General features: G+C 37.7%; 1 protein-coding gene across 2 annotated transcripts in view; it reads left to right on the top strand.

Annotated features, from left to right (window-relative positions):
- The first annotated feature begins 15,686 nt into the window (after positions 1 to 15,686).
- LOC124274037 (probable indole-3-acetic acid-amido synthetase GH3.9) overlaps positions 15,687 to 18,643 on the top strand; it is a 43,528-nt gene continuing 40,571 nt past the window's right edge. For both annotated transcript variants that reach the window (XM_046709364.1, XM_046709363.1), the window contains exon 1: positions 15,687 to 15,823. In XM_046709364.1, coding sequence (XP_046565320.1) covers positions 15,711 to 15,823 — 113 coding nt within the window. In that variant the 5' untranslated portion in view covers positions 15,687 to 15,710. The remainder of the gene's footprint in view (positions 15,824 to 18,643) is intronic.

Genomic DNA, 18,643 nt, shown 5'->3' on the forward strand with positions numbered 1-18,643 from the left:
AATTCAATTCGATTCAGTTTAGTTTAGTTCTGTTCAGTTCAATTCAAGTCGATTCGATTCAATTCAATTCAATTCGATTCGATTCGATTCGATTCGATTCGATTCAGTTCAGTTCAGTTCAGTTCAGTTCAGTTCAGTTCAGTTCAGTCCAATCAACCTGTTTTATAATCACTGTTCACACGACATCATCAATGACTATACTTGTGGACGTTTGCTGCATCCCTGGATGCTGATGTAGACGATGGAATCGTGTTTGTTCAGTGGTACGAAGTACCTTGATGGTACTTTAGAATACTAAGCCACAATGCACAACTGCTTGTTAATGTACAAAGTTGTTTATCAGTTCAGTTGTTTTTAAGTTCAATCAAACGTTTTTATGGGCACCTGCAAGATGATTACTTACTGTGTGTTGTTTACATTTTAAAAACACGTGTATGAGTGTCATGCTTCAAACAAACACACTAACATCCTATTTGTATACAGTGCATTAACATGCAGCGCAAACATAACAGTATTGTGCATAGAGTTAAGAAATTGAAGTATGTATTATTAGAGAATTATGACACATATTAAAAGCAATGTCACACACCATTGTCATCGCATCTATATCACGGCCTGTTAAATGAATGTGGAAAGCATGTTCGAAATCAGTCAGACGTAATCGTATGATTATTGTGATGACAACAATGATCCGCGACTAGCGGATCCTGACTGCTTAGACCACTGGCCCTCCTGAAGTCTCTTTATAACCATATCAGCCACAAAGCCTTCTTACGGTAACCACTTGCCTATCCCTGGTCACAATAGGTATGTGCTTTTTATACTAACATTTGTATAGCGCCAATATCCAGCTCACCTGCTCAAAGGCGCTTTGATTTTCCCTCGATCATTGGATGTCAAACTCAAACGGCACAATGTATTATCAATCTCAACTCCCTGGGGATCATACAACTCTTGCAGCCACTACGCGCACCGAGTTAATGTGGTTTTCCCATCCTTAGGAGCTACCGTACCCATTCACCGTTGGTGGACTGGGACACATAGTCACAGTACTTTTTCCAAGTTTACTGCACGTTGCTGTACCCGCAACTAGGTATTTGCACGTATTCATGTGGCCACCGTCTGGCCATTTACCAGCTTGTCATAAGAGGCGACTTGGGATGCTTTGGATCGTTCGTCACAACGTCAATCACGGGTTTTTCTGGTTATGATTCGATATGTCGTTATCACTGGAATAATACTGAGTCCGTAGATAACCAACAACACAGAGAGAGGGGTGGGAGGGAGGGAGGGAGATTTTACAAGTATTCCTTTTGCATCACAACGTGTATGGCAAAGAAACACGTAGAAATAAAATGGAGGCGAATCCAGATTCGAAACCTCGATCATAGGTTCCTGGAGTGCACAAGGGAGTCAACTCAGAGAACATAGAATAAGAGGGTATTAGGTTTCGATTAACGGCTGTGCATTTCGTCCCAGGCACAAGAGTTTATTCTTAGTAAATAAGTAACAAACCAGAGCTCCAGATAAGATTTAGCTAATGTGGGTACTGTACCCACTGTATTTTTTTGGAGTGGGTATTATGAATGTTGAGTGGGTATTTCATTTTCCGTTACCCACTGCTTTGAAATATGTGCGTATTTCAGTCATTTTACCTACCTAAGTATTGTGTCATTGAGTAAGTTTACTAAGCAGGTATGTTCTGCCTTATGTCATACCTACTCAAAACCAACTTAAATATAAGGGAAATGATTTGATAAAAAATCACTCATCCTATACTGACAGTACAACACTTGACCTATACTAACAGTACAAATTGATAGCAATCGATGTCTATTTCATTACGCAAGCGATTTTTATAAGTATATTCCGTACGCATTTGTTTTAAACTCTTTGCGTATCTAACAGTTTAAATGCGAAATTGGTACGCAACAATTATTTTTCAATGCGTAATTGAAAATTTTCGATGCGTATTTTACCCGGATACGCAGCTTATCTTGGCCTCTGACAAACCATGTTGGTATATTGTCTGGTCGGTTCCTACATGTATATTTAATTGTTGTATGTATCAATCAAGTAATTAAATATTAATTCCTTCTGAAATGTTACGGTTGTTGTTGTTGTTGTTTTCTTTATATCTAATCGTCAAGCGCCGTCATGTATTTCTGTTGAAAACAGTGCTTATGTGATTTTAAATGAATACAGTAACACCCTTTTCATAATGATAAGAAATATTGATTAACATCAGAGCCCATTGTACGATTACATCATACAACATATTACATCACACATGGTACATATTCACCGTTCGTTACATATCACATCACACATAGCACTATTCCCTCGTACGTTCAATATCACATCACACATAGTACACGTCATAAAAACGAAGGTTGTTTTTTTTTCGTAAAGGAGGTAGACAAGGCAAGGCTGAAAAGTGGTCCTATAATGGTTCACCCTTGAGGTAATCAATAGTTATAAATATCTGGGTTTAGTATTTTCAACAGGTGGCAGTTTTTCACAAGCTCAGAAAATCCTATCAGAACAAGGATTGAAGGCACTTGGTTCATTGTACAATATATTCAATGATAATGTGTACAATACTCCAGATATTCAGTATCAGTTATTCCAATCAGTTGTTTCTCCTATTCTCTCATATGGTTTGCAAAGTTTGGGGCTTTATGGAAGCTAATGCTATTGAAAGTGTACACTTGAAATTTATGAAACATATATTATGTCAAAATGTCAACTCCATCAACGTTCTTATATGGAGAATTGGGTACATGCCCTTTTTTCAGAATGATCAAATATTGGCTTAAGATTTTGAGAAGTAAACCAGATAGATATATAGTTTTGAATAGTTCAAATGAGAACCCTGATGTTGAAAATTGGGCAAGTTTATTGAGAGATACGCTCTTCAGGTTTGGTTTTGGTTATATTTGGGTTGCCCAATATGTTGTGAAAGTTGTGATTTTGTGAGAGAATTTACACAAAGGGCTAAGGATATTTATTCACAAATGTGGAAACATCAATTATCAACTCTGAGTGAAACTAGATTGTATCTTCATATTAAGATAACTCTGTGCATCGAGAAATATTTAACTAATATTGATGTTAAGAAGTACCGAATTGCGTTTACACGTTTCCAATTTAGTTCACATATGCTTATGATTGACAAAGGAAGATGGAGTGTGACTAAAATCCCTCTTGCTGATAGATTATGTCCCTTTTGTACTTACGAAATAGAAGATGAGTACCACGTACTCTTGATTTGTCCAAAATATCGAGAAATACGTAAACAGCATTTTAGTAATACTTTATTGGAAAATATAAGTATGTTTAAGTTTATCAAATTGTTAAAATGTAAAAACAGTTTTGAAGTATTGAAAGCTGCAAAGTGTATTTATTATATCTTAAATGAAAGACACAAACTTGAATTTTTGTAAATCGTTCACACATATCATCATTCTTGGGCAATAATGTTAATAACAATATGATTGCTCTCTATATACGTACCTCGCCATGTGCACAGGCGAATATTCAGTATATTTATATTGTATTGGTCTTTGACCTCATAAAAATCTTGTCTTGTCTTGTCATCATATCGTACGTGTTAACATATGGCCTTGCACATAGCACATATTCTCTTGCACGTTTCATATCACATCACACATGGTACACATCAAATCGTAAGTTAACATATGACATTGCACACAGCACGTATTCCCTCGTACGTTACATATCACATGACTCGTGGTACACGGCATATCGTACGTTAGCATATCACATCACACATAGCACGTATTCTCTCGCACGTTACATATCACATGCTACACAACATATAGTACGTTAACATATCACATCACACATAGCACATATTCCCTCATAGGTTACATATCGCATGCTACACAACATATCGTACGTTAACTTATCACATCACACATAGCACATATTCCCTCGCACGTTACATATCACATGCTACACAACATATCATACGTTAACATATCACATCACACATAGCACATATTCCCTCGCACGTTACATATCACATGCTACACAACATGTCGTACGTTAACTTATCACATGACACATAACACATATTCCCTCGCACGTTACATATCGCATGCTACACAACATATCGTACGTTATCATATCACATCACACATAGCACATATTCCCTCGCACGTTACATATCACATAGTACACAGCATATCGTACATTAACATCAAACATAGAACATATCCCCTATTTACGTTATACATCGCATGGCACTTGGTACACAGTATATCGTACGTAAACGTATCAAATCACAAATATTAAATATGACATCGTACACTTTCTATCTCATGGAACACAAGAGTAAGATGACATTTGGAAACTAGCAAACTAATCACAAATATCTGGAGTATTTGAAAGAAACCATGTTAGGCGCTGGCGTCATTTATAAGCCTGCAATATTTATTTCCATTTATTCAAGAGGGTAGGCTTTTAATTGCATTTTCGACGAGTTTCTTTATCGTGTGGGGCAGTGAGCTAAGGTGTAGTATTATTTTATGAGTTGAGTTCTCATATGGAAATTTTGCTGCAGAAAATAAGCGTTGACGTCCTGTGGCTTTATGGGAGAAATAAAATCAAGGTCTTCCGGCAACTTGTTTCCCGAGGCAGTACAGATATGAGACAAGTAGACATCCATTTTGTAATCACGGGTAAACCAGGTTGTTCGTTTAATGTACGTTATCATTCTGAACGCACGGTTTGAACCAGTGAACCGTATCTGGAGCACAGGCACACTCAGACTGCAGGTCTGTCGACAGTAACCCGAACATTTATGGGGATAAGGTTGTAACTTAACCAAAACAAAATCATGACATGTGACAGTTGGTGGTTAAACAAATGGGACGATTAGACATGCGACGTACAGGTTACATGGTCATTAAATACCTCACTTCTAGTGTCACAATGACCGGGAATGAAACAATAGAATGTCATGTCCTATGTCAGTAGCCTCACAGTCTGTAACTCCGGCTTGACAACGCTAGACGTGCATGTATATATTCGTAAGCGACACATCATAATACAATAGAGACAATCAACACTTTGTGTTTGTATTTGTGTCTACCGTCCCGTGATTTTATATGGTACACATCCAATCCGACGTTACAAAACACCCAACATATTGATCATGGTACACATCCAATCCGACGTTACATAACACCCAACATATTACTCATGGTAAACATCCAATCCGACGTTACATAACACACAACATATTCCTCATGGTACACATCCAATCCGACGTTACATAACATCCAACATATTACTCATGGTAAACATCCAATCCGACGTTACATAACACCCAACATATTCCTCATGGTAAATATCCACCCGACGTTACATAAAACACAACATATTGCTCATGGTACATATTCATCCGAAGTTACATACCACACAACATATTCCTCATGGTGCATATCCCATCCGAAGTTACACAACACACAACATATTCCTCATGGTACATATCCCATCCGAAGCTACATACCACACAACATATTCCTCATGGTACATATCCCATCCGAAGTTACATAAAACACAACAGATCGAGATTCCTCATGGTACATATCCCATCCGAAGTTACATAACACACAACATATTGCTCATGGTAAATATCCACCCAACGTTACATAACACACAACATATTCCTCATGGTATATATCCCATCTGAAGTAAGATAACACACAACATATTACCTCATGGTACATATCCCATCCGAAGTTACATAACACACAACATATTCCTCATGGTATATATCCCATCCGAAGTTACATAACACACAACATATTCCTCATGGTACATATCCCATCCGAAGTTACATAACACACAACATATTGCTCATGGTAAATATCCACCCAACGTTACATAAGACACAACATATTCCTCATGGTATATATCCCATCCGAAGTTACATAACACACAACATATTGCTCACGGTACATATCCCATCCGACGTTACATAACACACAACATATTCCTCATGGTATATATCCACCCAACGTTACATAACACACAACATATTGCTCATGGTACATATCCCATCCGAAGTTACATAACACACAACATATTCCTCATGGTAAATATCCACCCAACGTTACATAACACACAACATATTCCTCATGGTATATATCCCATCTGAAGTAAGATAACACACAACATATTCCTCATGGTACATATCCCATCCGAAGTTACATAACACACAACATATTCCTCATGGTAAATATCCACCCGACGTTACATAAGACACAACATATTCCTCATGGTATATATCCCATCCGAAGTTACATAACACACAACATATTCCTCATGGTACATATCCCATCCGAAGTTACATAACACACAACATATTCCTCACGGTACATATCCCATCCAAAGTTACATAACACACAACATATTCCTCATGGTAAATATCCACCCGACGTTACATACCACACAACATATTACTCATGGTAAATATCCACCCAACGTTACATAACACACAACATATTCCTCATGGTACATATCCCATCCGAAGTTACATAAAACACAACATATTCCTCATGGTACATATCCCATCCGAAGTTACATACCACACAACATATTCCTCATGGTACATATCCCATCCGACGTTATATAACACACACTGTTTAATTCTGTCATTACAGGTAGTAAAACACTACTTCCAGTTAAGCAAAAAAAACACAAGGCCCTGCAAATATTTGAAACTGCCGGCCCGATACAACAACAACAGGCGAAGGGCCTCCGGGCCTGCGATTATTTCGAACGCTGCACACATCCCCTCCAACGTTACATAGCACACGGCCCATAACGCTGCACACATCGTACATTACATATCACACAACATATGACACACATCCCATCCGACGTTACATAACACACGGCCCATATAGCACATCGTACATTACATATCACATAACACATAACACATGGCACACATACAATCCGACGTTGCATAACACCAGACCCGTATAACACATCGTACATTACGTATCACATAACACATAACACATGGCACACATACAATCCGACGTTGCATAACACAAGACCCGTATAACACATCGTACATTACATATCACATATCACACAACACATGACACACATCCCATCCGACGTTACATAACACACGGCCAATATAGCACATCGTACATTACATATCACATAACACATAACACATGGTACACATACAATCCGACATTGCATAACACAAGACCCGTTAACACATCGTACATTATATATCACATAACACATGACACACATCCCACCCGATGTTACGTAACACAAGACCCAAATAACACATCGTACATTACATATCACATAACAGATGGCACATCCCACCCGACGTTACATAATATACGAACCGCGTAACACATCGTACATTACATATCACATAACACAAGGCTAATATAACACATCGTACATTACATATCACATAACACATGACACACATCTCATCCGACGTTACATAACACACGACCCGTATAGCACATCGTACATTACATATCACATAACACAAGGCCAATATAACACATCGTACATTACATATCACACAACACATGGCATACATCCCATCCGACGTTACATAACACACGGCCCATATAGCACATCGTACATTACATATCACATAACACATGACACACATCATCTCCAACGTAAAATAACACACGACCCGTATAACACATCGTACATTACATATCACATAACACATGGCATACATCCCATCCGACGTTACATAACACACGGACCATATAACACATCGTACATTACATATCACATAACACATCGCATACATCCCATCCGACGTTACATAACACACGGACCATATAAGACATCGTACATTAAATATCACATAACACAAGACCCAAATAACACATGTTACATTACATATCACATAACACATGGCATACATCCCATCCGACGTTACATAACACAAGGACCATATAGCACATCGTACATTACATATCACATAACACATGGCATACATCCCATCCGACGTTACATAACACACGGACCATATAACACATCGTACATTACATATCACATAACACATGGCATACATCCCATCCGACGTTACATAACACAAGGACCATATAACACATCGTACATTAAATAAGACATCGTACATTAAATATCACATAACACAAGACCCAAATAACACATGTTACATTACATATCACATAACACATGGCATACATCCCATCCGACGTTACATAACACAAGGACCATATAACACATCGTACATTACATATCACATAACACGTGGCATACATCCCATCCGACGTTACATAACACACGGACCATATAACACATCCTACAATACATATCACATAACACATGGCATACATCCCATCCGACGTTACATAACACAAGGACCATATAACACATCGTACATTAAATATCACATAACACAAGACCCAAATAACACATGTTACATTACATATATCACATAACACATGGCATACATCCCTTCCGACGTTACATAACACAAGGACCATATTACACATCGTACATTACATATCACATAACACATGGCATACATCCCATCCGACGTTACATAACACAAGGCCCATATAGCACATCGTACATTACATATCACACAACACATGGCATACATCCCATCCGACGTTACATAACACAAGGACCATATAACACATCGTACATTACATATCACATAACACATGGCATACATCCCATCCGACGTTACATAACACAAGCACCATATAAGACATCGTACATTACATATCACATAACACAAGACCCAAATAACACATGTTACATTACATATCACATAACACATGGCATACATCCCATCCGACGTTACATAACACAAGGACCATATAACACATCGTACATTACATATCACATAACACATCGCATACATCCCATCCGACGTTACATAACACAAGGCACCATATAAGACATCGTACATTACATATCACATAACATGGCAACACATCCCTTCCGACCATAACACAAGGAAATATACACATGTTACATTACATATCACATAACACATGGCATACATCCCATCCGACGTTACATAACACAAACACAAGGACAATATAGCACATCGTACATTACATATCACATAACACATGGCATACATCCCATCCGACGTTACATAACACACGGACCATATAACACATCGTACATTACATAACACATCGTACATTACATATCACATAACACATGGCATCCATCCCATCCGACGTTACATAACGCAAGGACCATATAACACATCGTACATTACATATCACATAACACAAGACCCAAACAACACATGTTACATTACATATCACATAACACATGGCATACATCCCTTCCGACGTTACATAACACAAGGACCATATAACACATCGTACATTACATATCACATAACACATGGCATACATCCCATCCGACGTTACATAACACACGGACCATATAACACATCGTACATTACATATCACATAACACATGGCATACATCCCATCCGACGTTACATAACACAAGGACCATATAACACATCGTACATTAAATATCACATAACACAAGACCCAACCAACACATGTTACATTACATATCACATAACACATGGCATACATCCCTTCCGACGTTACATAACACAAGGACCATATAACATATCGTACATTACATATCACATAACACATGGCATACATCCCATCCGACGTTACATAACACAAGGCCCATATAACACATCGTACATTACATATCACATAACACATGGCATACATCCCATCCGACGTTACATAACACAAGGACCATATAAGACATCGGACATTACATATCACATAACACATGACATACATCCCTTCCGACGTTACATAACACAAGACCCAAATAACACATCGTACATTACATATCACATAACACATGGCATACATCCCATCCGACGTTACATAACACAAGGCCCATATAACACATCGTACATTACATATCACATAACACATCGCATACATCCCACCCGACGTTACATTACACACGGACCATATAAGACATCGTACATTACATATCACATAACACGTGGCACACATCCCATCCGACGTTACATAACACAAGACCCAAATAACACATGTTACATTACATATCACATAACACATGGCATACATCCCATCCGACGTTACATAACACAAGGGCCATATAACACATCGTACATTACATATCACATAACACATGGCATACATCCCATCCGACGTTACATAACACAAGGACCATATAGCACATCGTACATTACATATCACATAACACGTGGCACACATCCCATCCGACGTTACATAGCATACAACCCGTGTAACACATCGTACATTAAATGTCACATAACACAAGGCCCATATAACACATCGTACATTACATATCACATAACACATGGTACGTCCCATCCGAAGTTAAATAACACACGACCTATATAACAAATCGTTCATTACATGTCACATAACACATAACACATGGCACACATACAATGCGACGTTGCATAACACATGGCCCATATAACACATCGTACATTGCATATCACACAACACATTGCACACATTCATCCGACGTTACATATCACACAAAAACATTGCACATAGCAAGTTCAATTTGATATTCTCCTTGACCATTGTGGACAGTAGAAACCCCGAACATAGATAGCGGATCAGGCTATTATTTCGCTGATTATGTAACAAGTTTCCAGTGCGTCTGAGCAACAACTATGGATACGTCTGTTTCGGGTGTTTGGGTGATCTACAAGAATATAAAGGACAAAAACATTTCCCTCATCGTAAGACATCTGTACCAAATGCAATGTTTATTGATGTTTACGATTGAGTACGGCTATGTCGTAAAAGGGTGTTTATGGATCACTACAATAGTTGAGCGTTTCCTGCCCCACCAGTGCCACCCGTCATAAACACATGCAACGTCACGTCAATTACACCACTGAAAAATCACATGACCATCACAATCACTGGAGCGACTGCCTTTTGCGTTGGAAATTGTGGTACTTTTTGTGACACGTAAATAGCTTGACGTTTTGACTTGCACAAGTCTCTTAGGTAATAATTAATAGTTTAAATGATAATTTATAAAAAGTATAAATATCCCTCTAACAGACTGGCGTCCTTATTTTATCTCCTTATCAAGACTTGCAACTTTAAAGGAAAGAGTTAATACACATCCATGGACTTAGCAGTCAGTAAAGTCTTGGAGCAAGCCTATTCGGAATAGTAACAGCAGCCTTATGAGTAGATTTGCGCAAGTCTCTAATGTAATCGTTTATAGTTTAAATGATAATTTCTAAGAAATATGAATAAAACTAACACGTAGTCCCTGAAAAAGGCTGGCATCCTTCAGCTCATCTACACCTGTGTCTTTAAGGGATAGAATTACTATACAGACATTGGCTTGGCATTTAGTACAGCCTTGGAGCAAGGCTATGTGACGGTATACCAGAGTTATGTTTCTTCTGTACTGATAACGACTTAGAGATATGCGAGCCTTGGTATCACTACGTTGAACATGGTAATTACAATGAGTGAGTGAGTGAGTTAATATTTAACGTCACATCGGCAATATGTAATTACAATGAACATCACCATGGTAATTGCAACGTCCCAGTTCCAGTGTGCTTACGTATAGCTATCTACCCGGGTTAGAATTGGTCTGCAGTAACGCATGCAGGTCGTAAATGACGGGAACGGGTGGTCAGGCTTGATGACTTGGTTGACACATGTCATCGTATCCTAGTTGCGTAGTTCGATTCTCATGCTGTTGATCACTGGATTGTCTGGTCCAGACTCAATTATGTACAGACATATAGCTGTGTGTGGCGTTAAATGACAAACCAACCAACTAACGTTACATATCACATGGTTCATAGCATATCATACGTTACCTTATCAAATAACGCATAACACATATCCCTTTGAACGTAACATACCACATGGCACATGGTAGATAACATATCGTACGTAAACGTATTAAATCACACATGACACATATCCCATTATACGTTAAACACCAACTTGCGTATAGCATCGCCTATGTCATACGTACGTTGATGACACATACACTGACACAGCGTTACGTACCTTGGCGAATATCTAGCTACATTGTAATACAAGACACTTGATATGGATGTGCAACTTCTTTACTATTGACACACAACGTTTCTGGGCTAATACTTGCCCCTTCATCATGTGAATGACAGTGAGTAGTTGCAAAGGCATGTTTAGTATGTACAGGGAGCACGGAGGTGCTTTTACAAACGTATACATAGTATGTACAGGGAGCACAGAGTTGTTTTTACATGTACATACTAGACATACCTTTGTAAAAACAACTCTGCGACTTCCAGACCCTTGTTCTGTCTGTTTTTGGCCTGTCTGTTGTCCTACCTGTAAATAGTTTTGTTCACATCACCGGACTATGATCACCACAGTATTACGGAAACAGTCCAATGTTCTTGCAACATGGGTCTGTGATGCTCCATTGGCAGCATTCTTATGGCCCTCTTACGGTTTTTGTTATTTTTGGGTTTGTTTTTTTAAATTTTTGGTTATTGTTATTTTTTTAATTAATTTTATTTATTTATTTATTTATTTATTTATTTATTTATTTATTTATTTATTTATTTATTTATTTATTTTTAATTGTTTTAATTGTTTTATTTATTTATTTTTATTTTTTTTGGGGGGGGGGTAACCGTGGCATTTCTTTTGTGGGTTGTCTCAATTCGTATCTACAACATGTGAACTTACTAGTTTTTATAACGTTTCTGCATGTACAATTTCTAAACACACACGTCTCTTTTGGCCGTTAGTTACCTCTGTGCTGTGTATGACATCTATGTACGCGCAATGTGCTGTAAAATGTCATGGTGTTGCATATCACGGTGACAGATTTAGAACATGTAGTCATAGTTAACCTATTGTGACGGGCCGCTTGCATAACATTCCAAGGGACGAGAGAACGTGTCAACTATGCACTTGTAAAACCATCGCAGATGAACATCATTATATTTTTCATTGCAAAGCATTAGATACTTTGAGGAAACAATATTTACCCACCCATCTAACCTCTATTTCCCAATGAAACAATGTTCACGAAAATATTATCTGTAAAAAACATCTCGAGACATAGTAAATCTATCAAAATATTTCCAACATCTATCTTCTCTTGTCAGAAAAAAATGTTTATATGTTGTTTTCTGCCATCTTGAATTTGAATTTGAATTTGTATATGTATATGAGTTTACAATATATGCTTTTGTACTACCAAGGTGGTTTATGAGAATAAAAAAATGACATGAATTGACACGGGCAAGAACATATGTCGCCACGTGTTAACATGATCAAAAACTAGTACTCTAGTGTCTCCCCATACACCACACTCTTTCTGTATGTATGTAAGTCTTTCCCGCATTTCATCTATCTGTCAGTACTATACTGTGTCGTACAACCTTCTGGTATTACCGTCGCATGTGTTACAGCTATCTGTTACAACTGTATAATACAACTATCTTTATTCTGTTTTACATCTATCATTTAAAACTGTTGCATGTGTTACAACCATCTGCTATTACTGTGCTATCTGTTACAACTATAAAATACAACTATTTTTACTCTGTTCTACGTCTAGCATTTAGTACTGTTAATTGTGTTACAAACATCTGTTATTACTGTGCTATCTGTTACAACTATAAAATACAGCTATCTTTACTCTGTTTTACGTCTAGCATTTAGTACTGTTAAATGTGTTACAAACATCTGTTATTACTGTGCTATCTGTTACAACTATAAAATACAGCTATCTTTACTCTGTTCTACGTCTAGCATTTAGTACTGTTAAATCTGTTACAACCATCTGTTATTACTGTGCTATCTTTTACAACTATAAAATACAGCTGTCTTTACTCTGTTTTACATCTATCATTTAGCAATAATAATAATAACAATGTATTAAAGCGCCTAATAACCACCATAGAGATGCTCAGTGGCGCTGTGAAAATATTGGGGAAGGAAATAGTTCATGTTTTACAAAAAGGCACCAGTGAATAGTTGTGTCTTTAGCAGAGGTTTAACAGTTTCTTTCGATGAAGTGTTCCTTATTTCCTTTGGAAGAGAGTACCACGGTTCATGGCTGGCAAAGGAGAAGGCTCGTTCAGACAATTGGTTTGGAGATATGTGTTGGGTGAGGAGAAATTCAGAGGAGGATCGGAGACTTCACTGGCGTACATACACAGAGACGAGATTTTTTAGATAGTCGGGAAAGCTATCGTTGTAGAGGCAGTCATGAGTCAGAATGAGTAGTGTTCCATGTGTTACAGCTATCTGTTATGACTGTGCTATCTGTTATGACTGTGCTATCTGTTACAATAATGAAATACAACTATCTTCACCTTGCTTTACATCAAGCATGCAGTACTGTTCCATGTGTTACAACTATCTGTTATGACTGTGCTATCTGTTATGACTGTGCTATCTGTTACAACTATAAAATACAGCTATCTTTACTCTGTTTTACGTCTAGCATTTAGTACTGTTAAATGTGTTACAAACATCTGTTATTACTGTGCTATCTGTTACAACTATAAAATACAGCTATCTTTACTCTGTTCTACGTCTAGCATTTAGTACTGTTAAATCTGTTACAACCATCTGTTATTACTGTGCTATCTTTTACAACTATAAAATACAGCTGTCTTGCTTTTACATCAAGCATGCAGTACTGTTCCATGTGTTACAACTATCTGTTATGACTGTGCTATCTGTTACAATAATGAAATACAACTATCTTCACCTTGCTTTACATCAAGCATGCAGTACTGTTCCATGTGTATGACTGTGCTATCTGTTATAATTAACCTGTTCCATGTGTTACAACTATCTGTTATGACTGTGCTATCTGTTATAATTATGAACTACAACTATCTTCACCTTGCTTTACATCAAGCATGCAGTACTGTTCCATGTGTTACAAATCTGTTATGACTGTGCTATCTGTTATAATTATGAACTACAACTATCTTCACCTTGCTTTACATCAAGCATGCAGTATTGTTCCATGTGTAGCTAACATTAACCATAGGCCACCCCAACCCCCAACCCCAACCCCCAACCCCAATCCGATGTCGATTTAAAACCGTTTGCCCCCCGTGACCAGATATGTTTTTTCAACAACCTCCTCTTGTTAATATTGCAGGAATATTGCACAAAGCACGAGCCACTGAAAACTCTCACTCACCAAGAAATGGTTTGTTTCATGTGCCCCTACAACATAATAAAATACCAATAGATATAATGCGGTTTGACAGAATTCGAAACAGACTATATCTACCTGTCGCATATCAGATTCGTGTGAATCTATACGACGCCAGCTAACTAACATATCAACAATATATACTGTTTGATTTGTTAACTGTCTAATATTTCACAGAGGATTCCTGAGCAGAAACTGGAATAAGACATAAAACATACTACCCTTTCAATATGGAAATATTGCACTGTCTGAAACTAGAACATAACTGACACACACAAAAATTCACGGTCTAATAATTCACAGAGGGGGAGAAAAGGGTCTACACGGCAGCTTACATAGAAAACCGGTTCAACGGATATTTACAAAATAAAGAAGGTGCACTCCACGAAACACGTGACCATATATGCCGGGGCTGTTACCCAATGGAGCGAAGTCCCAGGGTCGAGGATTACCTCTGCTGGCTCCCATCTAAGTCATTATCAGCTATCCACAGGTATACGGCGCACACAGGAATAATGGCTCTGATCCACTCAAGGTAGGCATGACTGATTCTAAACACTTCACATAATGTTGATGTTTAACTACTGTGAATGGTGGCATGCTAATGGGGTGTCAATCAGCTCTCTATTTTTCCAGTACTGCTGAACTCATCTTTAATTACATTCAATGTAGAAAATCTAAACAATCTGATTTCTTTTGAATTTATTATTATATCTACTTTTTTTCTACCATAGGATCATGCGAAGAACATCTTAATCTACACAGTGAAACAAAAACAAATTTGATATTAATATTGCGGATGGCTGATCGATAATCGGAAATATCGTCGATAGGAAAGAGTATAAATGATTATTCATATTAAAATAGTATTATTGATAATATTGTACAGCAACATTAGTGATAGAATAAAGTTTTCATTTAAACTCACAATAACAAAAGTTAGGTTTTATTCATGGGCTGCTACTAAATTATGTTCAGGACGTTATTCTGTTAGCAATCCACGCATATACATGTCACCACTCTTCAGTAATGTGAAATATATTTGTTTGTTTCAGAATTTTTGAGCATTTTTGCTCAAAGTCACTTCTCCGATATTTATCGATAGTCGATTGATATACAGTTAACGATTACCAATCTCTATGATTTATATCGATAGCCGGTCCTAATTAATATCGCACGGGTGTTGTTCTGTATCTAAAACACATATAAGTATACTATAAAAGTAAAATTAGGCTACTGTACTGGAGATGAGGTCCATGTATGCATGTACACATCTTTGAATCTGGGACGGTAGGGTAGCCGAGTGGTTAAAGCGTTCGCTCGTCACGCCGAGAAGGCCCGGGTTCGATTCCCCACAAGGGTACAATGTGTGAAGCCCATTTCTGGTGTCGCCCGCCATACTATTGCTGGAATATTGCTAAAAGCGGCGTAAACGCACTCACTCACTCACTTTTAATCTTTGTGCTATGACAAAAATACATCGCTTAAACGACAATAATTATGTAAATGTCTCCCATTTATATATGTATGTATGTATGTTTGTACGTACGTACATATGTATTTTGAGTGTGTGCGTGTGTTCGTGTGTTCGTGTGTGAATGCGCGTGCGTGTGTGTGTGTGTCTGGTCCCTGGTTCCAATGCTATAGCATAAACACAGCAAGTTAGTTAAATTGATTCGTTCGGTTCATTGCGGTGTCTGTGTTCATATGATACAATAGCATTGAATTAAAGATGTAACAAAGAATATGGCTCGTGAACATTAAAATACATCATATATTAGCTTTTGGAATTATTTTTCAATAAATATCAATGCGATTGTTCTCTATGCTTCAGTGTTACTATTTAGCACTATGTCCATTGCCCTTGAAAAGGTTTACCCTAGGTTTAACCTCGAGTAAGGAAAAAAATCTCGCCTGACCTTAAAATAGGACCCCATAATGTGTCTACAAGTTGTCTATTGACCAGCCTAGTTCAGATCTGTTGTCCACCTATACAAGTGCGTTCAGGCGTGCTCTTGAATGATGAAATCCGTTTGTTGTAATGGTTAAGAGCGTCCTCCCGGAGAGCGGAAGGTCGAGGTTTAGATCCACCGCCGCGTCATACCAAAAGACGTTAAAATATGGTACTTGTTGGTCCTTGCCTGGTGCTCGGCATTAATGGGTAAAACAAGGACTGGTCGACTCGGAGTCAGTATACTGTGTCTGAGTGGGGTATTCATACTTCCCAGTGATGCTTTACTTCCCAATGAGCTATAAAACCAGCATAAGTCAGGCCTCGATTTTTTGACTTAAGTTAAAGTTTTACTGAAATTTTAGAAACCGAAGGAACATTTTCCCAGAATAAACAGAAATCGACATTTAACTCAAACATAGTACACAATTTAAGTTTAGTAGATAGTTACTTAAGTTGCTTTGGCTTTTGATTTTAGAAATACAGTTGAGTTAGAAATTCAACTGATTAAAATTATCAAACTCAGTTTGAAATTTGAGTAAAAACTAAAGTTTGTTTCTTGGGAAATCGGAGCCTGGGCTAGTTCAATCAGCCAGACATACACACGCATGCACGTCCTCAAATGAGCGAAATATTCTTAGGTACGACGTTAAACCACATTTCACCTCACCTCACCTCATCGCCTTTCCATGACACTCCATACATGTCAAAAATAGCCCTAAAATTGTCAATCTTGGGGTCAAATCTATATATTCTACCCGATGTATGTCTGGAATATCAAGCGTCCGGAAGTTATGCATGGAATGTCAAACAATCTCTGGAAAATTAAATGCTGAATTATTATTGGAATATCAGACAATGTCTGAAAAGCTATGAAAGGAATGTCAGACAAAAGACTGGAAAGCTATAAATGGAATGTCAGACAATGTCTGGAATGTTTTGAAAGGAAAGTCAAGAAAGAGACTGGAATGTTATCAATGGAATGTCAAACAATGTCTGGAATGTTAAGAATTGAAATGTTAAACAATGTCTTGAAAGTTATGAATGGAAAATCAGGAGATGAATTGAATGTCAAAGAATATCTGGAATGTTATGAATGGAATGTCAGACAATGTCTGGAATGTTAGAAATGGAATGTCAGACAATGTCTGGAATGTTAGAAATGGAATTCAAACAATGTCTTTAATGTAACATATGTTATATTTGGGATTACTCTTTCTTTGAAAAAGTACAGATTCTAGTACTTTTGTTGGATTGAGTCCCATCCGGGATTCGAACCCACACCCTCAGAGTCAGACACCTAGTCGCCAGCACACAAAGTCAGACGCCTAGACCGCTCAGCCACCGCGGCTTCCACAAAAATGGAAGTCGGACAACTGGTAGTCTAGACTGCGGACTTTGTGT

This window comes from Haliotis rubra, unplaced genomic scaffold, assembly GCF_003918875.1.
Source record: "Haliotis rubra isolate DU_JTF1 unplaced genomic scaffold, ASM391887v1 Scf187, whole genome shotgun sequence".
NCBI classification, from domain to species: Eukaryota; Metazoa; Mollusca; class Gastropoda; order Lepetellida; family Haliotidae; genus Haliotis; species Haliotis rubra.